The 25543-nt window shown below is 36.2% G+C and overlaps 1 protein-coding gene across 3 annotated transcripts in view; it reads left to right on the top strand.

Moving 5' to 3' along the window:
* Nucleotides 1–25543, top strand: part of FAM83B (family with sequence similarity 83 member B) — an 83235-nt gene that overhangs the window by 46005 nt on the left and 11687 nt on the right. For all 3 annotated transcript variants that reach the window (XM_082730143.1, XM_082730142.1, XM_082730144.1), the window contains exons 3-4: nucleotides 22347–22511; nucleotides 23264–23388. In XM_082730143.1, coding sequence (XP_082586269.1) covers nucleotides 22347–22511; nucleotides 23264–23388 — 290 coding nt within the window. The remainder of the gene's footprint in view (nucleotides 1–22346; nucleotides 22512–23263; nucleotides 23389–25543) is intronic.

Below are 25543 nucleotides of genomic sequence, written 5' to 3' on the forward strand. Positions count from 1 at the left end.
CTAGATCATTTAGGCTATCAAGAACAGATAAAAGCAACCGAACCTGTGACAATGATCCCATATAGGTGACACAGGGACTGACTGGAGCTGCTACTTTATCTATTTTATCTGATCATCTAAATTGAAATTTTAAAAAAAATCTTTATGTTACTAGACTCAGAATTCAATCGAAGTCGCTACTATAGACTATACTGTCAAAGCAGAAGTTGTTATTTACTATTCCTACAGTTGCTATCAGTGATTTTAAAAACATGGAGATTTGATACAGTGTTGCTAAGAATTATCTTTAAATTCTGGTAAAATGCTCTGACTAAATAACAACATGGTGAAATATCCGTTCTCAGGTCCAGCAGGATGTTGCAGTCTCTTTCATTCAATATGTATTCATGAACACTTTTGGTTAGACATTCTTGTGTGATTGTATTAAAATTCATTGTTCTATGAAGTGCCCATTTCCATTTTATGTTATTATTGCAGTGTATTTAGAGTAAACAGTACCATTAAATATAAATCCCATTACAGTTATATGGAGAAAGCCTACTTTTTTATATGTGCTTTGCATCCATTTTTACTCTGTGCCCTTTCTTGAATGCTCGTTAAATGTTAAAAAAAAATAAGTTAGAAACATCTTCCAGCCTCTTTTGTTGTTGATGTTGTTTCTGTAGTGTACAGCTATTATTGAGATAAGTCTTAGTATATTTTTAATTAAACTAAAGAAGATTGTTCCTATCATTATTTTATTCAATCAAATAGTACTTAAGAATGCATTATTTTTCTTAGTGTAATTGTATTTTCTGATCTCAGTTGTTTAGAAACTTTACAAGGAAAGCCATCAAACTCCAAAGCATTGTTACAATGTTGCTAAAATATAAAAGTAAAATGTTTTTTTACTGTGGCTAACACTTTTGAGTACTGTTAGCCATTCTTATAAAAGGAGTACTGTGTCTCTTCAGTTCCCTATTCTCTTTGCTCTCATGTGATCTTTACTTCAACTTCTATACCTAACATCTCTTTAGCTTATAACATAAGGAGCCTCTTGATGGCATGAGACCAAGAAAATAGAAATCTTGGTAACATTTTCATAGGGATGTGTTTTATGAAGGTATTGTTTGTGTTTGTTTTAGTTTTTGTTTTTTTAAAAGGAGCATAGAATCTCAGAGTTTGAAAGAATTTCGGAGGTCAGAATTCACCTAATTTATGCCTTTGATAAATGAATGAATTTCTTTACTCTGTGCAGGGTTCCAGTTAAACATTGTAGTGTTGACCAAATTTCAGAGAATATAAAAAATTGAAGGAATCTTAGTTTCTAAAGCTAAGATTTTTTTTATTATGGCTTGGAAAGGGGTCAAATATCATAAATGTTATGGGAACACATTTAACTTGAGTCACCATACGATTTTTATCAAATGAATGGCATTAAACAGATGTGATATAGAACTTATTATGAAAGAAAATCCACTCAAGGGATTAAAAAAATTACCAGTATTTATTTAAGAGTTTCCTTTACCAGAATTTAGAGGAAAAAAAAAATAAGTGAACTTGATATTTGTGTAATAAAAGGCAGCTGTTGCTACCTCATTTGTTGACTAAATGGAGAGCATTGCTTTCTTGGGATTCCCTGGAGGGAAAAGAAATGCCTAGCAAATGCTGGCAAGGATGCTGGGAAGATATTCCACTAATAGAAGTTGTAGTCAATAATTTCATTCACTCTCAAATTCCTTATTCGCTCATTCCACTTTTTCCCCCTTTGTTTCTTTATTAAAAACTAAGCAATTTCTTTCATGGGCCATTCTAGTTATACTTTTACAGTTTTGATTCCTTTAAGGTTCTTCCATTCTGAAAAATATTTCTAAGGTATAGTTCTACCACCAAAGAGAGGAGCTCCTTTATACATTCTGAAACCTGTCTTATATAATATTCTATGAATTTTAGCATAGATGAACATATGGTTCACTTTGATTACTTGATTTTTAATTTTTAATTAATGAGGTAGATTTTCAACCAACCACTTTTCAGCTATACTTTTTAAGAAAAAAATCTAGTAATTTTCATGTCTCATATCACTTATGCATATATTGGAAATCACCCATAATGAGTTTATATACATTTGGAACAGACTCTTCAGACTAAGGCTCTGTCCATAATGGTTTTAGATAGACTAAATAGACTAAATAGACATAGACTACATAGACTAAATAGAAAGTAGAATTCAATACTAGTTTAATCCAAAGACAATAATATGGAGAGTGTCAGAATTCTTTAGATAACATTCAGAATGTAGCATACAGCTTTATTTCAAGAATGCAACTCTGCATCAGACTATTCTTTGCCTCTTATTATCAGTGAAGCATTAACCATACATCTGGGATCAAGTTGAACTCTATCACAAGACATGGCCACCATGTTCTGGAACCTCCTCCAGTAAACACATTTCCCACTGATAGAGACGGGCTCATATTACATCATCTTAGACTGCTGAACTAGAAGAAAATTAGTACTAGTCATAACTTTACCGCTTACTGTGTGGTATTAAATAAATATCTTAGTTTCTGTGATCAATAGCTTTTTGTCATGGATGTCATTGGTGTGAAATACTCCTTATCCAGCCCAACTCATAGGGCTGTTTTGAGAAATATGACTCTTGTTAATACCTTCCACAGTGCAAATGTTTATATTCCCAGTTTACTGAGACCCACATTTTTAATATATATTATCTGTGGCAATCACAGTGCATTTCAGCACCTACTTTATTTGAATAGCAGGCAGATAACCTTTTGGAATCTTCTGGCTTTTTCATACAGGTGCACATACATAAAATATTGCCTATAAACACAAGACGGTAAACATAGTAATAACAGTCCATGTGCTTCCTTCTACCTCCTTCCTGGAACTCTGTCAGATTGATTGATTGATTGATTGATTTAAATTCTGTCAGTTTTAAGTGACAACCACCATGAGAGGTTTCCGAGACCGTGCTTTATTTAGAAAATCACAAAAATCTTGAGGAGTTCAAAAGAAGAAATGTAAATATTCATTTAAAATATTTGCTTGTTTACTATTTGAAAATAACTACACTTGATGCTTTGGAGAAATATCAGTCATATTATTGCTTTATTGGTAAATTGATAGGGACACAAAAGTGACTGGTATACCTCCTACCCTCTGGTAGCTTATTTCTTCCTCGAATAAGTAAGCAGTGGAGCAGAGTGAAATAAATGGCTACGCTGAAAGTATAAATAACCTACAGGTGGACTATAAATAAAATCCAATATAAATTAATATAAACTGAATATGAATAAAATATGAATACAAGTTAAAATGCAGTTAATCTAGGCTCAGGGAAATGTCAAAGGCTTTGTGAAAGGGACCTGCAGGTAGGCTAGGGACTGAAAGGTAAGCTGGATTTTCATCGAGCAAGGGGAAGATGGGGATTTTAAACAAAAGGAACTGCAAACGTACAGTATGAAAGATGGTGAAAGAACACGGCCATCAGAATGGGGTGCATGGAATATGCAGTGATGTGTGAAACTAAGAAGAAAAGTTGGATTGGTGAATCCCATTATAAAAAAAATCCGCATTTGGAAAAAAAAAAATCCTGTTTGATTCCATACATTTTTTTGAATAGTCTGAAATATAGAATGGAATATGTGAAATTGGAAGCCAGAAGCTTTCTTCTGAGTCCCAGCCCCAGAGGCCAGCAGCCTATATGCGTTTCCAAATACTGTATCATAGATGGCTGACACGCAACAGACCCAAAGCCAAGTTCATTCTTTCCAACTCCCATCTGCCTGTACCTGTCATTGATACCAACTTATCAGTCACACAATCTAGAAATCCGGACATTTTCCAGAAGTACACTCTCCTCATGTACCCCACCATCCAGTTGACTGTCCCATGTTTTTGTTATCTGCATCCTAAATATTGCTGAAATCTGGCTTGTGTTCTACATCTGTGAGTGTTTTATCCTCCTGCCCCATGTTTCTCAGATCTGTGTTCCACCTTTCTCTGCCCTTTGGATTTTGGAGGCTGTTACAGTAGCCTGCATCACCTGGTCCCCCCTGCCTGCTTTTCTCTTGGGGAGTAAGACTGCCCAGTGGGAGGCATCAGGAGGAGAGTGAAGACAGGACAGAGAATAGTTCATTTTCTTTTTGGTTCTTGTCCTGGCACACTCCCTGCTTGAGTGCCAGGCTTCTATCTCCCTTCTTGGTACCCATAACTATGCCCACATTTCTGTAAATAAATAGTCTTTTCACAAATTTGTCAGCATTAAAACCCTGCAGGAAATTTGTTTTCCTACCAGAACTCTGCAAGATAGAATCCCCTTTTCCAGTTAGGGCTCTGGGCTTTTGTAGCAGAATTCTAACTGGTCTTTCTCTTTTCAGACTGCATTCTTCACACTGCTTTGGAGAACTATGTTTTTTGAACATGTGATGTTATGACAGTTTGAGTAATAGGTGAATATTCTGTAATGACCAATGTATGGTATTACTTAAATCATATAATCTCAGTTTTGTTAAAAAACAAAAACAAAACGCATACTCCAGTACAAAAGGGAGATGCTATTGTTCCTGGCATAAGTATGAAAATATTGCTGTTTTTCTTTACTTAATATGAATTTGTTTGTTTTTGTAATTTTTACTCTGGGGGTGGAGAGAATTAGACAAACTCTGTATTTGCATAATAGACAAATGTTTTATAACTTTTTTGTTACAAGAATGTTGCTAACTGCTGATTTCTTTACTTTCTGACCCAGATGCTAGAATTGAAAGAAATGCCCCTAAATTTTACTTAGAAAATTTGAGTTCAATTTAGAAAAGGGCAAATCTAACATTAAGTCTAAAAAAAGGTGAGATAATCTTTTAACTGGTAATATGAAGTAGGGTTGGGAGTCTTTTCTAGATGCTCATGAATTATAATTTAACTTAAAACTAAATATGTTATTTAAAATGCTACATTCTGTGAGTTATTTAAATTCCCAAGAGTATTTTGCATAACCCTTTTCTACATCTTCTCAGAGGACAAATTACTTTGGACCCCTTAGCAGTTGGCAGGCTTACTGCTGCATATGATTAGCTCAATAATAAAAGCTATGGTTGGATTTCTTATTGAGTTGCTCCACACTTCAATCATTAGGATAATTTTATTCTTCTGCCGTGATTATCTTAATGTTTTAATACCTATCTGGTATAAGTTTCTTTTGCCATTTGATCTGTTTCCAAAAATTCTCAAGAAACCTAAATTATAGACATATTTAGTTTTTTTTTTAAAAATCTTACTTGCCCAAATTGAAACTCCAGTCTGAAATTTGTTAGAATGGAAGTACAAATTTAATGTATTATTCCAAGAGAACTTTTGTATAGTTTTTCTCCTTTTTGTCCTCACCTCATTCTGTTCCTTTTTAATCATTAACTTCCGTTTTATCTATATTTACAGCTTGACTGGATGCTTGAGGATATATTATATGGAACACGTTTTATTTTTCCAATGACATATTTATGTAGAATTAACCAAGGGTGATATATGAGGACATGGGACTTTCTTAATTTTATAGATGAAACAGTTGGGTTTAATGAAATGGAAATGGTTAGAATAAATGTGATTATTTCAGCTCTTGATGGCAGTCTCATTTTGATAAAACCTCAGCTTTCAGATACAAAATGTGTAATAAACAGAAACAGACTTTAAGTAGACATCTGACCCATCCCTTGCTATGAACCTGCCTTGGGAAAACAAATTATACTTCATCATTTTCTCAGTAGAGAAAATGAATATTTTCACAATGGGATTATAATAATATTACTGAAAACTTGAAAATAAAATAGCTGCTAATAAAACAAAAAAATCTGTGTCTTATTAGAGCCCCACTGAAAAACATTTATTGTTTTGTGTCTGTATATCGTTTATTTGTCTAGAATGACTGCTATTAGGTGTTCAAAACACTTAAGAAACCTGAAGTGCGTGGGAGAGGGATTATTCAGGAAATAGTCTAAGTAATGTGGCCAAAGTTTTTCAATTTAGCTTGATGGTCTTCTGAAAATTACTGCCCGGATCTCCTAGCTGTTAGAAACATTGCTCCCCATACCAAAGGAATGCTGTCTTGCAACTTTCAAGCACCAAAGTGAAAAATAATACACAGCTCACAGAAGTTAGTAGTGTAAAAATTAACCCAAGAGAGAAAAGAGGAGTATTCGAGTTAAATGAGCAAGGGATTAAGTACATATGGTTTGACTGTAAGGAGGACATGGCAATGTGTTTAATTAAATACAAAAGCCACTGCAATTATTTCATGACTTTAACTCCTTGCTATTTAAGTTCCTTATTCAAACAGAAATTACTAGAATAAATAGGATTGTGATATTTTTGTCATGCAGTATGTTTGTTTTTTTTTAAATGTCATGTTAATTATTTATGGTTGTTATTAAAGTAAAACAATTATTGCCCAAGTAAAGAATGCAGCCTCTTAAAGCATGAATAGAAAGTTTTGTTCTAGTTTTGTTTTGTAGTAGTTGTTTTAATGATTCAAGAAAATTTCTTTTAGACCAGCATTATAAAAGAAGAGGATAATGAAGTGAGAAATGTGAAATACTTCACTCGTGTTCTTGTTAAATTAGGGACTATAAAGTTCTGCTCAATATAACAAAAATGGCTATTCTTAATGTATGTTATCACCAACATTTTTTTAATAATAGCAACTATTTAATGATCCTTTGCCATGTGCTTATAATACTTATTATTCTTTATCATGGGCCACTTACGAGCAACGTGATACACATCATCTTAATTTCTCTAACAATCCTACAGGATAGGAGTTATTTACTTGATTTTATAGATGAGAAATTTGAGGCTTAAAGAGATTAATTTTCCTTTCTCAATTTCACCCAGTTAGAAAGTGGCTGATCCCAGATTCAAATAGATACGTAAGGACAGACGTTTGTAGAAGAAAAGGAAACCTCGAAAAGTGACTTAGGAAGAATGAGTACAAAAATAAATGGAAAATTTAGCGTGGATGGCACGAGTTAAAAAGATAAAAATAGGAAAAGAAAAAAGAATCAGATGGGTTGAGTTGAAGTCTAGTTTCTTGAGTACTTCTCTTGTTAGGAAAGTTTTCAAACATATGTAAAAGAGAAAATAATATAATGATACCTCATGCACCCACCACTCAATTCAGTAATGACCAACTTGTGGTCAGTTTTGTTTCCTCCATACTCCCATTGCTGCTGAATTGAATAAAAGAAAATTATATATATCAGATCATTTCATTTCATCTGTAATTGTTTTAGTTTCATTCTCTTAAAAATAAGGGCTTTAAAAAAATCAAACCTAAAAAAATCATTAATATTATTAAATATCCAGTCAGTATTAAGATTTTCCTATTTGCTACATAAATGTCTTTGATAGCTCTTGAACATTGCCGGGAAATTTCTCAAAAACTTGCTTAAAAGTCAATGACAAGTTCACATTTTTTATTCCAATTGGTCTCACTTTACACCACAAACTCTTTTAATTTCCCCCTTTTTACTGTATTCCTGAAGTAGCTCTTTTTCATTCTAGTGCAAGCCCACAATCTGAACTCTTACTGACCGCACACCCAGAGGACCACTTTAACTCCAACCATGAACTGTATTATTTCTGTCACTTACTACCAGTTCTCTTCTTCCCTGTGGTCCTAGCACTTTTGTGTAACCTAAGTTGAAGACAAACTCTTCTTCCTGTGCTCACTCCATCCCCTTTTAACACCACTGAGATCTTACACCATCAACCTAATTACTCTCTTTCCCATTTTATTCTTTTGGTGTTCACCTACCATTTCCCTTATACCTAAAATGGTGAAGTTTCAGTGGTTTAAAAAAGAGGAAGAATTCATGAATGGGTGGGTGGGTGGGTTGGTGGATAGATGGATGGATAGGTAGGCAGAGAGAAAAATCAAAGAATGGATAAGGAAGATGTGGTCCATATACACTATGGAGGATTATGCCTTCATCAGAAAGGATGAATACCCAACTTTTGTAGCAACATGGACGGGAATCGAAGAGATTATGCTGAGTGAAATAAGTCAAGCAGAGAGAGTCAACTATCATATGGTTTGACTTATTTGTGGAGCATAACAAATATCATGGAGGACATGGGGAGTTAGAGAGGAGAGGAGAGTTGGGGGAAATTGGAAGGGGAGGTGAACCATGAGAGACTATGGACTCTGAAAAACAATCTGAGGGGTTTGAAGTGGCGGGGGGGTGGGAAGTTGGGGTACCAGGTGGTGGGTATTAGAGAGGGCACGGATTGCATGGAGCACTGGGTGTGGTGAAAAAATAATGAATACTGTTATGCTGAAAATGATTATTTGTTCTTTGGGTGTTGAGTTTGCTAAGTTCTTTATAGATTCTGGACACTAGTCCTTTATCTGATATGTCGTTTGCAAATATCTTCTCCCATTCTGTCAGTTGTCTTTTGATTTTGTTAACTGTTTCCTTTGCTGTGCAAAAGCTTTTGATCTTGATGAAATCCCAATAGTTCATTTTTTCCCTTGCTTCCCTTGCCTTTTGCGTTGTTCCTAGGAAGATGTTGCTGTGGCAGAGGTCGAAGAGGTTGCTGCCCGTGTTCTCCTCAAGGATTTTGATGGATTCCTTTCGCACATTGAGGTCCTTCATCCATTTTGAGTCTATTTTTGTGTGTGGTGTAAGGAAATGGTCCAATTTCATTTTTCTGCATGTGGCTGTCCAATATTCCCAGCACCTTTTATTGAAGAGGCTGCCTTTTATCCATTGGACATTCTTTCCTGCTTTGTCGAAGATTAGTTGACTATAGATTTGAGGGTCTATTTCTGGGCTCTCTATTCTGTTTCATTGATCTATGTGTCTGTTTTTGTGCCAGTACCATGCTGTCTTGATGATGACAGCTTTGTAATAGAGCTTGAAGTCCGGAATTGTGATGCCACCAACGTTGGCTTTCTTTTTCAATATCCCTTTGGCTATTCGAGGTCTTTTCTGGTTCCATATAAATTTTAGCATTATTTGTTCCATTTCTTTGAAAAAGATGGATGGTACTTTGATAGGAATTGCATTAAATATGTAGATTGCTTTAGGTAGCATAGACATTTTCACAATATTTATTCTTCCAATCCAGGAGCATGGAACATTTTTCCATTTCTTTGTGTCTTCCTCAATTTCTTTCATGAGTACTTTATAGTTTTCTGAGTATAGATTCTGTGTCTCTTTGGTTAGGTTTATTCCTAGGTATCTTATGGTTTTCGATGCAATTGTAAATGGGATTGACTCCTTAATATCTCTTTCTTCTGTCTTGCTGTTGGTGTAGAGAAATGCAACTGATTTCTGTGCATTGATTTTATATCCCGACACTTTACTGAATTCCTGTACAAGTTCTAGCAGTTTTGGAGTGGAGTCTTTTGGGTTTTCCACATATAGTATTATATCATAGGTGAAGAGTGATAATTTGACTTCTTCTTTGCCGATTTGGATGCCTTTAATTTCCTTTTGTTGTCTGATTGCTGAGGCTAGGACCTCTACTACTATGTTGAATAGCAGTGGTGATAATGGACATCCCTGCCGTGTTCCTGACTTTAGCGGAAAAGCTTTCAGTTTTTCTCCATTGAGAATGATATTTGCGGTGGGTTTTTCATAGATGGCTTTGATGATATTGAGGTATGTGCCCTCTATCCCTATACTTTGAAGAGTTTTGATCAGGAAGGGATGCTGTACTTTGTCAAATGCTTTTTCAGCATCTATGGAGAGTATCATATGGTTCTTGTTCTTTCTTTTATTGATGTGTTGTATCACATTGACTGATTTGCGGATGTTGAACCAACCTTGCAGCCCTGGAATAAATCCCACTTGGTCGTGGTGAATAATCTTTTTAATGTACTGTTGAATCCTATTGGCTAGTATTTTGTTGAGTATTTTCGCATCTGTGTTCATCAAGGATATCGGTCTATAGCTCTCTTTTTTGGTGGGATCCTTGCCTGGTTTTGGGATCAAGGTGATGCTGGCCTCATAAAATGAGTTTGGAAGTTTTCCTTCCATTTCTATTTTTTGGAACAGTTTCAGGAGAATAGGAATTAGTTCTTCTTTAAATGTTTGGTAGAATTCCCCCGGGAAGCCGTCTGGCCCTGGGCTTTTGTTTGTTTGGAGATTTTTAATGACTGTTTCAATCTCCTTACTGGTTATGGGTCTGTTCAGGCTTTCTATTTCTTCCTGGAAATGAATAAATTTAATTAAAAAAAATCAAAGAATGCTACTTTTTTAGGACATTGTTCATCACATTGTTTTGGCTTTCCTACATAAAAAAGTGAAATGCTACTTTTGAATTTTAAGTTTTCTTATAATGGTGCTGTAATTGTCCATTTAATTTGGGCCTCTGATCCCTAATGATACCAGACTAGCTGCTCTGTGATGTGTTCCTCAAGCACTCAGCCATGGAGTGTTGTCAAAACATCATTTGCGAATTTACCTCCACCCCTTCTTTTTCTTTGTGCTACCACTATCCGCATTGGAATCCTGTACATTTACTCTGCATTCGGATTGAAATCAGCTAACTGCTCTACTGCTGATAGATCTTCCAATTTCTAACTCATCCTATATTACCAACATATTAATCTTCTCAAGTACTATTTTTGACCACATCGTTCTTTGACCATAAAGCTTTAACCGTTTCCTCATTGTGCCTTATGGAATCTGATTATACTGGCATTCAAGGGCTTCTCCCTCCAATCAGGGCCAAATGGACCATCCTAGGCTATCTAGCCTTATTGCTAACTCCTCCTCGGCAGATTTCCGTGTTGCAACAAAACTGGATCACTAGCTGTTCCTACTATGGTGCTTCCATGCTTCTGAGCCTGCCTTATGAATCAGCTCCTGTTACCCAAACCCCTCCTCAGGCAGTATTCTGCAATGTTCCTAACACACCAGGGTTTCCACTCTTCTCTTTCTGACTCCAGTACCTTTCACTCTTTTCATGACAGACCCCCTTTATATTGCAAAAAGTCACATAACAAGGTATTTCAAGCCCATGGATGATTATGTTTCAGAATAAAAAGATCTCCCAGGAGTCTCAGGAAGAACAAAAAGTTTAGTCAGCTTATCCAGACCTAAATTTTGGAACTTAGACTTCAAAGCCTCATCCATTTCTTTAAAATAAACTTATTTTGACTAAGTTTTGAACACTGATGTCTGACATCAGAATGCCATTTTAACAATGCCCATTTTAAGGGCTCACAGTCCTGACAGATCTCAGTTACCTAGCTGCCTCGTTCTCTCCCTGTTGGCAATACGCATAGTAAGCCCCAGTATACTTAAAAGCCACAAAATTAGAATAAGAGGAACTTGTTATGAGGTTTAAAATGTGTCTGGCTCAGAGGCTGTTACTAAACCAAGTTTACTTGGCCAGTATTACGGAAGGGTCAAATTCATGCCTTTGGTCATCCATCTGTCCCTCTGGACACTATTTAAATGAAAGTGGCCAGTGTTTGTCTCTGTGACTCTTTTTCCACAGTTAACCTACTGCCCTATTCTGCTGAAGTCTCTACCTTTATTTATGCTGCTGTCACTCATGTGGACTCGGTTGGCTGTCCTCATATTGTGCAGACCTCTCTTTCTCTGCTAAGGGACTCTCTGTACCAGTGCTTTGATCCACTCTTCAATGGCATTTAATTCTTAGAAGGTAGTCTCCTTCCCTTATTTCACAAGATCTAAGGAGACACTTCACTCAGCTAGGCTCCAGGTACTGATGGCATACAGTTTTTAGTTAGAAGAAATGTTTCCCTTACAGTAGTTTGGTTATAATTTTATTATGACAAGTATCACAAGTATCACATTGATTTATAGTTCTTCAAGTGAATCTCTCAGGAAACTATTTGCTCCTTGAGACCAGATGCCATGTAGCCACTGGCCAACAACAAAAATTAAACACCCGATCTCTTTCAGGTATACTTGTCCATGGAGGCTGGGTAACAATGTAAATATATTTAAGTTTTGTGGAGTTAATTACAGAAAGGTTTAACTAACCCAATAATTATAGCACACTTACTCAGAACAACTAAATATGTTTTAGTCTAAACAGGTTTTACTTAAAATTATAGTTTTTATAAGACCATAAAATGATTTTTAAAGAATTTTCCACTCCTAATTATTTCTTTCCCAGTGGCTTCTTCTTAAATTTAAAATATTTTTAAAAAATAGTTTCTCATTTTATTTTCTTTTTTTTTTAATTTTTTATTTTTTATAAACATATATTTTTATCCCCAGGGGTACAGGTCTGTGAATCACCAGGTTTACACACTTCACAGCACTCACCAAAGCACATACCCTCCCCAATGTCCATAATCCCTCCCCCTTCTCCCAAACCCCCTCCCCCCAGCAACCCTCAGTTTGTTTTGTGAGATTAAGAGTCACTTATGGTTTGTCTCCCTCCCAATCCCATCTTGTTTCATTTATTCTTCTCCTCCCCACTTAAGCCCCCATGTTGCATCACCACTTCTTCATATCAGGGAGATCATACGATAGTTGTCTGGATGGAACTAGAGCGTATCATGCTTAGCGAAATAAGTCAAGCAGAGAAAGACAACTATCATAGTTTCTCATTTTAATGCCATGCTAATACTCATGGCTGGTAAAAAGCAAAAAGGAAAAAGAAAATATAGTGACGTACCCTTTGCCATAGTTTTACGTCTTTGGTCAGAATTTTGAGTAGTTTTGTTTTGTTTAAATTAATGACTTAAAATGATAATTACTCTAATAAAGTCATTTTCCCCATAATGCTTTCTTTTTTTAATAGATAATTTAAATAGATTTTATTTCATCACTATTTGTGACACTAATGTAAACATGCAAAGTACAAAATTTAATATATTTTGTTCAAATTTCTCATATAATTCAGAAAGAATTTGGCTTAAAGATACATATATTGAATTGGCATAGTGTAAAGGATTAGGTTTTTTTGTTTTGTTTTGTTTTCCAGTTAAATTTGTACTGTGTCTGATTTGGGTATTAGGTGTTTTTAGTTTTTTGTTTTTAATTTTTTCAATTTATTTATTTTCAGAAAAACAGTATTCATTATTTTTTCACCACACCCAGTGCTCCATGCAATCTGTGCCCTCTATAATACCCACCACCTGGTACCCCAACTTCCCACCCCCAGCCCCGCCACTTCAGACCCCTCAGATTGTTTTTCAGAGTCCATAGTCTCTCATGGTTCACCTCCCCTTCCAATTTACCCCAACTCCCTTCTCCTCTCTAACACCCCTTGTCCTCCATGATATTTGTTATGCTCCACAAATAAGTGAAACCATATGATAATTGACTCTCTCTGCTTGACTTATTTCACTCAGCATAATAATGCTTTCTTTTAAACATCATCAGTGAAAATACACATACAATTACACATACAATTTTAGTGCAAAATTGAAATGTTAATAGCAAGCTTTTAAGAAACTAAGTAGAGAGGGATGCCTGGGTGGCTCAGTTGGTTGGGCAGCTGCCTTCGGCTCAGGTCATGATCCCAGCGTCCTGGGATCGAGTCCCACATCGGGCTCCTTGCTCCGCAGGGAGCCTGCTTCTCCCTCTGACTCTGCCTTCCACTCTGTCTGCCTGTGCTCACTTTCGCTCGCGCTCTCTCTCTGACAAATAAATAAAATTTAAAAAATAAAAAAAAAAAAAGAAACTAAGTAGAGAAATGTTTATTACTATTAATGAATGGCTGTTGGTCTCAAATGAATCTTCTGTTCTAGTCAAGTGCCTTCTGTTTCAACCCAAGCCATCTCCCACACCCTGCGTAAAAATTACAGCCATAATCAGATTTCTCTCTATTTTTATTCTGAATTTTGATCCCAAGTCTCTAATACATTTACACAGAATTAAACGTGACAGCATTTTAACACTTCTTAAATATTGGTGTCAGTCTTTCAGCTTTTCTATATGTTTGATAATTTTGATAATCAAAGTTAAGACTGAAGTTTTTTTAAAAAGTCACATATAAATATTGCATTTTATTTCATTCCTAGGGAGGTAATACTACTATATTTCTATACTGCCATATATACCTTAGAGTATTAGGGTACTATATAGCATGTACTGTGTCTTTTAGAAATTATGAATTTGTCATAGTTTCCTAGTAATTAGGAGTTTTTACTATTAAATAACTATATAAATTTAACTTGCGCCTACTATTTTTTTACAAATGTTGCCAGAATTTGACTAAAATGTGACTGATTTTTCTATAGCAGCAGAATAAACTAGCATTTCTAGTGCTATGACAGATCACAGGTCTTTATTTTAAAGAGCATCCTTTTGACCTACTGACTTGGGCTTTGCACAAAGTCAGTGGGATGGTAGCTGTTGCCAGTTGAACAGAATAGGCTTTGGTGCTGCCTGCTGTCATTCAGGCTTTCCCTGTCATTCCTGGGCTAGCTCCTGCTTTGGCTGTCAGATGGACAGTGGCTGTGATCACAGAGGCTGGGAAGTCCTGAGCTCATTTTTCCCAGCGCTGACTTTCCCAGTGTCAGCTTTGGGGGCTCGTGCAAGAAGACCCTTGCCAGGCCACACTTCCGGAAACGTCACTTTAGGGAAAATACTGAACTATGAAATCAGTGAAAGGAGTATGGCTCTTCTTTGCAGTTGCTTTCAGGCTTTTAGGCCTGCTCCCAATTCATTCTTCCCTTCCCCTCCCCTATCTGACTTGCACAGAGCTGATAAAAGGCTTTGATTAAATTATAAAGATAAAAACATAATGCATTTTCGTAGTTGTCTTAGTCCATTTGGGCAGCTGTAACAAAAATATCAAAGACTGGGTAGCTTGGTAGCTTAAATAGCAAACATTTATTTCTCACAGTTCTGGAGTCCAAGATCAAGATGCTGGCAGATTCAGTGTCTGTCTGGGGACTTCCTTCCTGCTTTATGCACAGCCGTCTTCTCACTGTCCTGACATCGTGGAAGGTACAGGACAGTTCTCTGGGGTCTTTTTTTATAAAGTCACTATTCCTATCCATGAGGGTTCTGTCCTCAGGACCTAATTACTTCCCAGGGTCCACCCCCAAACTCCATCACATTGGGTGTTAGGATTTCTTTCTTTTTTTTTTTTTTTTAATTTTATTTATTTATTTGACAGAGATTGAGATCACAAGCAGGCAAAGAGGCAGGCACAGAGAGAGGGGAAGCAGGCTCTCTGCTGAGCAGAGAGCCCGATGCAGGGCTCGATCCCAGGACCCTGAGATCATGACCTGAGCTGAAGGCAGAGGCTTTAACCCACTGAGCCACCCAGTTGCCCCGGGTGTTAGCATTTCAACAAACGAATTTTGAAAGGACATAAACATGCAGTCTGTAACAGTGATGTATAAGTACCTTCTATCATATATTACAATGTAAAAGATGCAGGAAATAATTTATGCAGTTTCTCTTCTGAGTTGTCAGACATACATACGAGTTCGACAAATCTATGTCGCAGCCATAATAGAGCCCAAACATTTCCCCAGATGTTGGGTAATTGGGAGTAAATCAACAGTTCTTGAAACACAAAATTTTAGAACTTGGTAAAATGCAAAATCTTCTCTGGTTTATTTAATGTAAAACAGAGATCAGTGAGACTCAAAATTGTTTCAGTGGCTTCCCCAAGGTCACTTGTGATAGACCAAGCAAATGATATATTGGTAACAACTATTAGTACAGGTTGTTAAATGTCTGCAAAAATTAAAGTATTCATAATGTAAAGCTGTCATACTAAATATTATAGTACACACAATATAGTGTATGTTACATTTTACACAAAATGAACACTTTTCCTTAGGCTGCAAAAGGATAAGGACCAAAAAGCACTTATTCTTCACATCACCTTTTTTTTGAAATCCACTTATCTCATTGCTTTTACAGACTGAAAAATATGTATTCCCTAAGGAATCATTTCCCTTGATTTCTATTATTCAATTTGAAGTTTTCTAGCTATGTTGAATTTTATTAAAAATATAGTTATTATAGAACTCCATTTGTTTACTTTTTTAAAAATTTGAACTCCTTATTAGCTTTTCTTCTGTTGGAAAAAATAAATCCTCCTGTATCCATGCAGGCAATTACGAAGCAAGTCTGAACCCTTTCAAATGGTGTTTAGTATTTTGAAGCATAAAAGGTATAATATTCAATTTTTCAATTTTGAGGATGATAATGACAGTTCTGTGACTACAGAACATTAACCCAAGGTATACTTACATTTCATGAAGTATCTAGGTCATATAAAAGCATATTGCTAATGGCTTTCTTTCCTAATGGATGACAATGAGAAAAATAAGATAGGGCTCAAAATTAAAAATTCTGAAGATTGTGAAGCGTGTTTCTGAGGCAATGCAGGTATTGAATATTAACATTGTAATAAAAATTTTATATCAAATCTATCTTCAATTTTCAGTTCTTTTCATCTTATCACTGGTTCCTACCTCACCTTTTTAAAAAAATTTTAGTGCATTTATAAATATGAACATTACAGTAAGAATAATGAGGCTTCATAATCTTCAGACAGCATCACTCAGTGGAATTTAGATATTTTCAGTATGAATATTGCTATCGGACTCATTTTCTCGGGACTCTGTTTTGTCCAGATACTTAATTTTTCAGGCTTTATATTGCACTTCCAAATCAAAACTAAACATGTCAGATATTCAAGATCTTTCATAACCTGTGTAAATCCTGTCTATTCCATATTCATAAGGAATGATCTTTGTGTTTAACTTGAGGTTAATTCAGTAAACATTTTTTATAAAAATATTACTATCTTTATTCTAATCTTTGCTTCCTTATCTTTGCAATGTTGATCCTCCAGCTTGGATAGCTGAACGTAATCTTTACTCATTATTTAAGGCTTATCCATGAAGCTCTGTGAGTCTGTTCCCTTCTGCTGTAGACCCACCCCTAATAACCATGCACATACAGAGCATTTATTTCTTTCTCTGAATGACGATTATATTATATTACTTAACAACTGATTGTACAATCTCTGGAATGGCCTTAGACTGTGTCATGATCATGAATTTATGAGAAATTTATTGTCAGTGTTCATGTTATTTTAATTTAGTGTGACCTGCCGTGTCTGGGTCACTTTGGGAGAATTCCTTGCTGTAACTCAGATAAGAGAAAACCAGTGACCTTGAGTCAGGTTCTCTGAAACTACTAAAAGATGTGAAGTTTCACTCAAATCTTAAAAATGACCCAGAATATCTTCTAAAAGTTTTCTAAGTCTCCTGTTGCTGATGAATGCATTTAGTTGTTTACTTTTTCAATTTACAAAAGCAAGAATAAAACAGGAATCAATGAAGACGCAAAATAAGAATTTAAACCATATATAACATCATAGTAGTTTAATGAATACTATTTCATGTGACTGGTTTCTTTATTGACTTATAAAAACCAATTGATGTGCCTTTCGAAAAGCCTTGTGCTAATTAGGTATATAATTTTTCTTTCATTATAGATAGTCATTGTGGGGATTTCTATAGTACAGTGTGATTTAGTAAACTACTTGAGATTATAATGCTTTCAGATCAGGTTGGCATACCTCCTTAGTAATTATTATTCCTTTCCAGGAATATAACCCACCATAAAAAAAAAAAAAAATCCTGCATTTTATTTTGGCATTCTTGGCACAGCTGAAATTTTCTGTAGACCTTATTTAATTTTCCATCTCATGAGAATGCAGGAAACCAGAAGTCCTGATAAGCTACCTGACTTGGTTGACATCAGATAAGCTTTGTCAAAGATGTGTAATCTAGTCTTTTGGATCCTGATCCAGTATATTATCTGTCATGCAAGAGAGACTGTAATTTGTTCTACATTTAGTATGCTAGAATCATCCAATGGCTGACTAACTTCAATTACGTTTTTGCAAACAGAAACCTTTATTTATCCTGGTAATGTATTTTGTTTATTTCCAAAGTCTTAATTAATTTATTACATGAGATTCTAGCAAATAAAAGAAATTTTTCTAGATGTGCTAATTTCCTAAACAATACAAATTTCCTAAACAGTACAATGTTTCCTTATTTTATTGTATTTTTTTAAAGATTTTATTTATTTATTTGGCAGAGAGAGATCACAAGTAGGCAGAGAGGCAGGCAGAGAAAGAGAGAGGAGAAAGCAGGCTCCCCGCCAAGCAGAGAGCCCGATGCGGGACTCGATCCCAGGACCCTGAGATCATGAACTGAGCCGAAGGCAGAGGCTTAATCCACTGAGCCCAGGCACCCAAGGTTTCCTTATTTTAAAAAACAATTTCCTCTCTAGTTATTCTGTAAAATAGGTTTATAATATGGACATTTTCTTTTCCTTATCTCAATGTTCTACCTCATCATACCACTTGTTATTTCTGTGTAAATGCATTAATTAATAACTTTGCTGTGACTTGAAGGTTTCTTCCTCATATTTCGTTTTATAAAGAATATGCACAAGACATGGGTGAGGTTGTTACCACTGTCTTTTTCCTTCTTCTGGCACCTCATACCATTCATAAGTAAGAAAAGGGTCATTCAATCACTACTAGAGTGATTGAAATTGTTCTTCCTGGAACAAATCTGATTCAAGTATGTTTCATAGGTACTTTGAAGAATGTCATCAACTTGTAAATTTGGGTGTTATTATGGTCCAGCATTTTCCTATAATATCCCAATAGAATAAATACAAAGAAGTATACATATCATCCATGACTTTCTTTCATCTTCTAACATATTCATAATATGCCCCTTACATTGTCCTGGTTCTTGTTGCCATGTCTATTCCCTCCCCTCTCATTTCTTGACAGTTTTGTTCCTTGGTCTCCATCGCTCTTTCCAGGGCTCCTCCTATCTCAGCTATCCATTAAGAGATGCTTCTAAAGATTAGTTCCTTGCCTCCCATGATCTCGTCCTACGCAGACCTCAGCCCCTGACTCCTGGTCGTATCCTTGGTCACAGCGTAGCCTATAACTGCGGATCCTCTAGAACCTAATTCAGCCTATCCTCGTCTGACTCTCACTTCCCTCTGGCACTTGATAGTATCCAACATTCCTTTATTTGTTTATTTTTTAAACTTCGTGTTGTGGAAGTATCCAAAAGTAGAAAGTAAGTATATAGAACTTTCATGTTTTGCTAGTTTTTGTTTCATTGACCATCATATGAACTAAATACAAGGTAACATATCATTTCACCTGTAGCCATATTAATATGCATATTTAAAAGATAAGACTTATTATTACTGTCAACATGAAAAAAATTAACAGTAATTTCTTAATATTTAATCGTTTTTTAACCTCAGCAAGACCACAAATTCATTGATTCCAGTCTTATTTCACTGCTTCTCACATCCATGACACCCTCTTTTCCTCTCTTTGTCTAGTTTAAATATCATGACAAGTCACTTTAGCCTCCCACATTACCTATACCCTCAGTTCTTCCTTATCTCTCTCCATTATACTCTCATGGCCATAACTACATCCATGGTTTAATCAAACTTTCTGCCTCCTTCGTGCTGGCAGCTTTGCAGCTGAAAAAGGTGGAGAATAACTCACAACCACATTGACTTTTCTCATTTTAAATTTATGATTTAGAGAGTCCTTAATATGTCCTGTAATTATACTGTATTTCTGTAGTTGATTTTGTTTCCTACCATCCTCGATGATGACTTACTACCCCTGTCATCATTCTCTATCTAACACATCTTCCATAATCTAGGGTCTTCTCAGTTGAAGCCCTTGCTTCCCAGTTCATGAAAAATATTGAAGCATTCACAAGAGAACGTGCTCAGCGCCACTACCACACACTGGGCCTTCTGTCTTGATATTATAGGTGATCTTTTCCTGGTCTTTATTCTCTGTACTCTCATAACTTTATTTTTATACTAGATTTGATCTTTTATTGCCTCCTCAAAGACTTTTCTGCAGAAATTCTTTCCTTCACCACCCGTCTCCCACCATCTCCTACATCATTCAGGTTCACTCATTTCATTAGCGTGCAGACAGGCCATTATTTCCCTCACCCTAAAACAGCAAAAAAGTAAAACCCTGTTTGACCCAGCTTTCCCCACGGCTACCTCTTCATGTCACTGCTTCTTCTTAGAGCCAGTTTACTCAAGAAGAGTTGCCTGTACCTGCTATTTCCGGTACTTGTCTTCCGCATTGCCTCTTAAATGTCTTACAGTAAGGCTTTTGTGCTTATCACTCCACTGAAACTATAGTGTCCTTTGCTGATACCTTCTCTTGTCCCAGGGCACAGTCCTAGGTCTCCTTTTCTTTATCCAGTCTCCCTTGGTGACTTGGATTTAATTGTCATCTCCGCACAACTGACACCCAGTTGGCATGTCTGGCCTAGACTTCTCAACTTAGCATTCCACCTGGCCCCTCCAACTTAACTAGCCTTTTTAATCTTCTCCCTAAAATTTAACATCGCTGTAGTCTTCCCGAACTTAGTTGATGACAACTTGGTCCTTCACATTGATGAGGCTAAGAATTTTAGAGTCCGTCTCTTTCCCTGCTTTTCCTCTCACATGCTATGTTCAATCCATTCAGAAATCCTTTGGCTCAAAAGTATCTGACATTTGGCCATTTGTCTTCATCACTGATGGTGACTCGGACCAGCAGCCGTCACCCCTCACTTAAATTGCTCCAGTAGTTCTAACTGGCCTGCCTGCTTCCACCCTGGCTTCCACTCTTAGCATCAACACAGTTACCAGAACAAATCCTTTTCAAACATAAATCATATCGTCTTGTTGCCTCAACTGAAAAGCTTCTCATAGTTTATAATCTTATTCAGGACAGAAGGCTGAAGGCTCTAGAATACCTTCAAGGCCTTGTGATTTCATGTCGTTTCTGCTGTCTCCTTGCTGCTTCTTGAATATGCCGGGCAAACTCCTGATGTTGGGCCTTTGCACTGCCGATATCCCCTGCCTGGAACACAATTTGTCAGGATAATCATGTTGATCACTAACTCCATTCCTTTTTATGTCTTTGCTCAAAGGGTGCTTTCTCAGAGACCTATCTAGAAAGTCCCAAACCCTACCTTCTCAATTTTGGGGGGCTTATAACCCCCTTACTCTTTTATATTTTTTCCCCGGTAAGCTTCTTATTTTACAGAGGTGCTTGGTGGCTCAGTCGGTTAAGCATCCAGCTAGCCCTGCATCAGGGCTTAGTAAGGAGTCCGTTTATCCCTCTCCCTGTGCCCTTCCCCCACTCATGCATGAACACAGGCACTCTTTCTCTGTTCCTCTCTTTCTCTTTAAAATAAATAAATAAATCTTAAAAAAAAAAAAAACACCTTATAACTTCTTACCGAATTTATCTATTTATTGTATTTATTGCTTATGGTTTCTTCCCTGATCTAATATGCAATCTTCACCAAGAGCAGGGATTTTGTGTTCTTCTCCAACAAATAGTATATAGACCGTCTAGTCATTTTCCCTTCTTTCAGCATTATTTCCCTCCACTGCTTCTCAGAGTCAGTAATGGTTCTGTTGCCCATAGTTAACTTGCACTCTCCATTTTACGAGTCTGTTCTTTAGGAAATTTCTGTGTTTATTTTTTTAATCATACTGCCTTTTTGCTTATTCTATTTATTTTGTCTGCTAAGCTCATTTTAGGTATATATATTTAATTTTCTGGTCTTTTAAGTCCGATGCCTTTTCTCAGCTTTGGCTGCTTCCTACCTATATTTCTATTTCTTTAAGATTTATTTCTCTTGGGGCACCTGGGTGGCTCAGTGGGTTAAAGCCTCTGCCTTCAGCTCAGGTCATGATCTCAGGGTCCTGGGATCGAACCCTGTATCGGGCTCTCTGCTCATCAGGGAGCCTGCTTCCTCCTCTCTCTCTCTCTCTCTGCCTGCCTGTCTGCCTGCTTTTGATCTGTCAAATAAATAAATAAAAACCTAAAAAAAAAATTATTTCTCTTTCCCAGTATCCCAAAACATTTATTACTAACAGCTAGTTTCAGAGAGGTTGCTTTTCCCCATAAATACTTCCCACAAAAAATTTTAACACTGGTTTCCACCTTCCATCTACCTGTCCCTTCCCATTACCCTGTTCTGATTTGGGTTTGTCCTTTGCTCAGCAAACCTACTGAAATGCAGATTCCCTTTGACATAAAACCAATATAAAATTACTTAGTTCTGCAAATCTGTATGTAGTCACTTGTTTATTTTCAGTATACTTTTGCATCTTCTACTTTAGGAAATGCACACACATTGTGTGTGTGTGCATTTATACTTATATACTTATACACACTTATACATTTATAAGTATTATGTATTTGAATATTTTCCATTGTATTCAATTACTATTGAAAGAAAGGAATTTCTAAACCTCTACTTGTTATCTAAAATTGTTTTACATTTTTGTCTTTTATAGGTCATTGCTTTAGTGATGGATATATTTACAGATGTGGACATTTTCAAAGAAATAGTGGAGGCATCAACTCGAGGGATATCCATATACATTCTGCTTGATGAGTCCAACTTTAATCATTTCCTAAATATGACTGAAAAACAGGGCTGTCAAGTTCAACGACTCAGGGTAAGAATTCCATGTTTGTTTTTCCTTCACGTATTTTGTGTATCATTTTTATCTTAGTTGAATTTAAGGCAAGTTAAGCTATATCACTCCCAAAATAAATATATATACATACATGCATAAATATATTTAAGGTGTTATAATGATTTATCACAGAAGGGTACCTTTGTACTTTTTTGGAATATGATTGAGAACACACATCTTCATGATGGTTTTAGAAGATACCTTACTTGATGGGGCACTTAAGCTTCTGAGTTAGCTTTGCTCAGTCATAATAAATGCTTTAGTTTCTCCATGAATAACCTTGAAACCACTGACTCAAGTAATTCTTTCATTCAGCAGATGTTGCTTATCACAGTCATTAGGCATAGTGTTTTCAGTTACATCTGACTTCTTAAAAAGGAACGTGGAATTTAATTGTAGTTATTGTGGAATCATGCTACTGTAACCTGAATGGCTCTCTTGCAATAGGACCCTAGGTGATTTATGAAGTCCTTCTGTATAAATGTAGAATAATGCCTCCTATTTATGTTATGTTAAAATAAATATTTTAAGTGACTGTTTTTCTTGAGCCTTTTTTTTTTTTTTTGGTGATGTCTTAACATTTGCTTTTACCATTTTTTTGTTATTGCTGATTTAAAAGATTATTTCAAGTATACTTTTTTGGTACTAAGATTTTATATTGACATATATTTCACTTCCAAAATATCTCTTTTCTAGTTATAATTTTACTTTCTGTTTACATGTAATTCTAGAATATTCGAGTGCGGACAGTAAAAGGCCAAGATTATCTTTCCAAAACAGGAGCAAAATTTCATGGAAAATTGGAACAGAAATTTTTGTTAATTGACTGCCAGAAAGTTATGTATGGTTCCTACAGGTAAGATCATTGTGTTTAGCTCCAGCATTATCAGTCATTTACAGAATTTATATTAGTTTCAAATTTTAACATAATCTGTTTAGCTATTTCTTCGAGATAAAAAACGAACCTTTGCATGGAAGTTTGGAGGCTTCGGTTTCAGTTCTGGTTGAGCCACTAAAGAACATTAAAACATTGGGCAAGTCGTATAACTTCCTTGGGCTCCAAGTTCTCCATCCCCAAAATGAGGGGTGGGGTGTTGAGATATATTTCAGGTTCCCTAAAGTTCTGTAATTCTAGGAGTGATTTTGCTCCTTATGAAAACAGTCTTAGTATGGGCTTAATAATAACAGTTGTTTGTAAAAATAGAAGCCCTGGAACACCTGGGTAGCTCAGTCAGTTGAATGTGTACCTTTGGCTCAGGTCATGATCCCAGGGTCATGGGATCGAGCCCCAAATCAGGCTCCCCACCTGGGGAGCCACCTTCTCCCTCTCCCTCTGCTGCTCCCCCTGCTTGTGCTCTCTCAATTTCTCTCTGTCAAACAAATAAATAAAATATTAAAAAAAAATAGAGGTACTTTATCACTTTGAGCAGCCTGATCTCTGAATTGTTCTTATTTTAGTATTATTAAGAATCTGATAGTTATCATCATGTAGTCACTATATATAGTACTACCCAAAAAAGCATTTCAGAGTCAGGCTATTAAAAATGCCATGATAGACACTGGACAGGGTTTACTTGGGTTACTGTGATCTGACCTCTTTCAAGAGACCACTGGTGGAATACCTACTCTGTTCCACCTTGGCTCTGCCACATATGTACTCCCCAGTCCTTACCACTTTTTGGATACATTTGTTCTCATCTACATTTATAAATGATGAGACTGAAGTTCCAGGAGGCTAAGTGACTTGTCTGAAAACTCCCCAGCCATAGGTCAGAAGCAGTCCCAGACGGACAGCCCAGTCCAAGTTCTGCTGGCTCCAGAGTACAATGCTACCCTAATACTCTCTGATATATTCCAGACATGGGTCCTGAATGGGCTACACAATAAGGTTAGATCAACAGGCAGATAAAAATACCAACCAGCACATGTGAACTGCTGGGTCATCAGGCAGCACAGACTCATTCCTAAAGACCGTGGAAACAGGCCAGGAGAGCTGTGGATGTAAACAGGACAGTGAAGGACAACTTTTCCCTCTTCTCTTGGAACTTAGAATGTCCGCAAGAAGGAGACAACATGTTGAAGTGATTGGTCATGAGCAAGTTACTCAACTTGGTTGCACTCAAGTTTATTCCTCTATAAAGTTAACGATAGAGCCTACCTTGTGTCCTTGTGAGAATTAAAAGAGTCCGGGCAGCATGGCCCCTAAAGTCAGCTATTATTTTAGGCATGTTTTAGCTGTTACTATCTGCTAACTTTCCCTTTAGGCTCAGGGACCTTTTCTTGAAACTGCCTTTTGGAGTTGTAAAGGAAAACTTGTTAAGAGCAGAAATTACAACCAGTGCTTGAAATTAATGGGTCCTTTAAAGACTCATTATGCATGTATGTATTTGGTCAGACCCACTTGGTTTTACAGGGGTTTTAATTGAAATTTTAATTAAAATTAGGCATTCACTTGACTTCCAGAATGGTATTTATTGCTTAATTTCTTCCTAATGAATGCTTTCTGTTTTTATTATTTAAATTGACTTTTAAGATTACCTTGAACAATAATTTCACCTTAACTTTGTTTTGCTAGTGCTAGGCGTTAATAGGAGCTGCTTGTTGAGATGACTATGGCTAAACTACTTTAAAGTGATGTTGGGAAAAACAAACAACAGCAACAGAAACTCGTTATCTTTCTATGTATATCATAAGCCAAGGCAGAATTTAAGTTACTATTTATGGAAGTGAATATGTAGAATACCTAGGACCACAGATGATAAAAAATAACCAAAACTCTTCTGTAACAACTCTATTTTTCTTATTATTCCATGTTAATTTTAAATATACTTCTTTTAAAAAATGACTGTCCTAACCCTCGTTCGCCACTACCCCTGCATTGTCATGGACCTTTCCTCTAACAGTATTGTAACAGGATCTGGTGGAACAGTTATGAACTAGTCTTCATGGAAACTGGCTAAAAACTGACTTATTTTTGGTTAAAAATTCCAGTATTGTCATCGTCTCCATCA

Source organism: Mustela nivalis (genome assembly GCF_964662115.1).
Source record: "Mustela nivalis genome assembly, chromosome: 5".
Lineage (NCBI taxonomy): Eukaryota > Metazoa > Chordata > Mammalia > Carnivora > Mustelidae > Mustela > Mustela nivalis.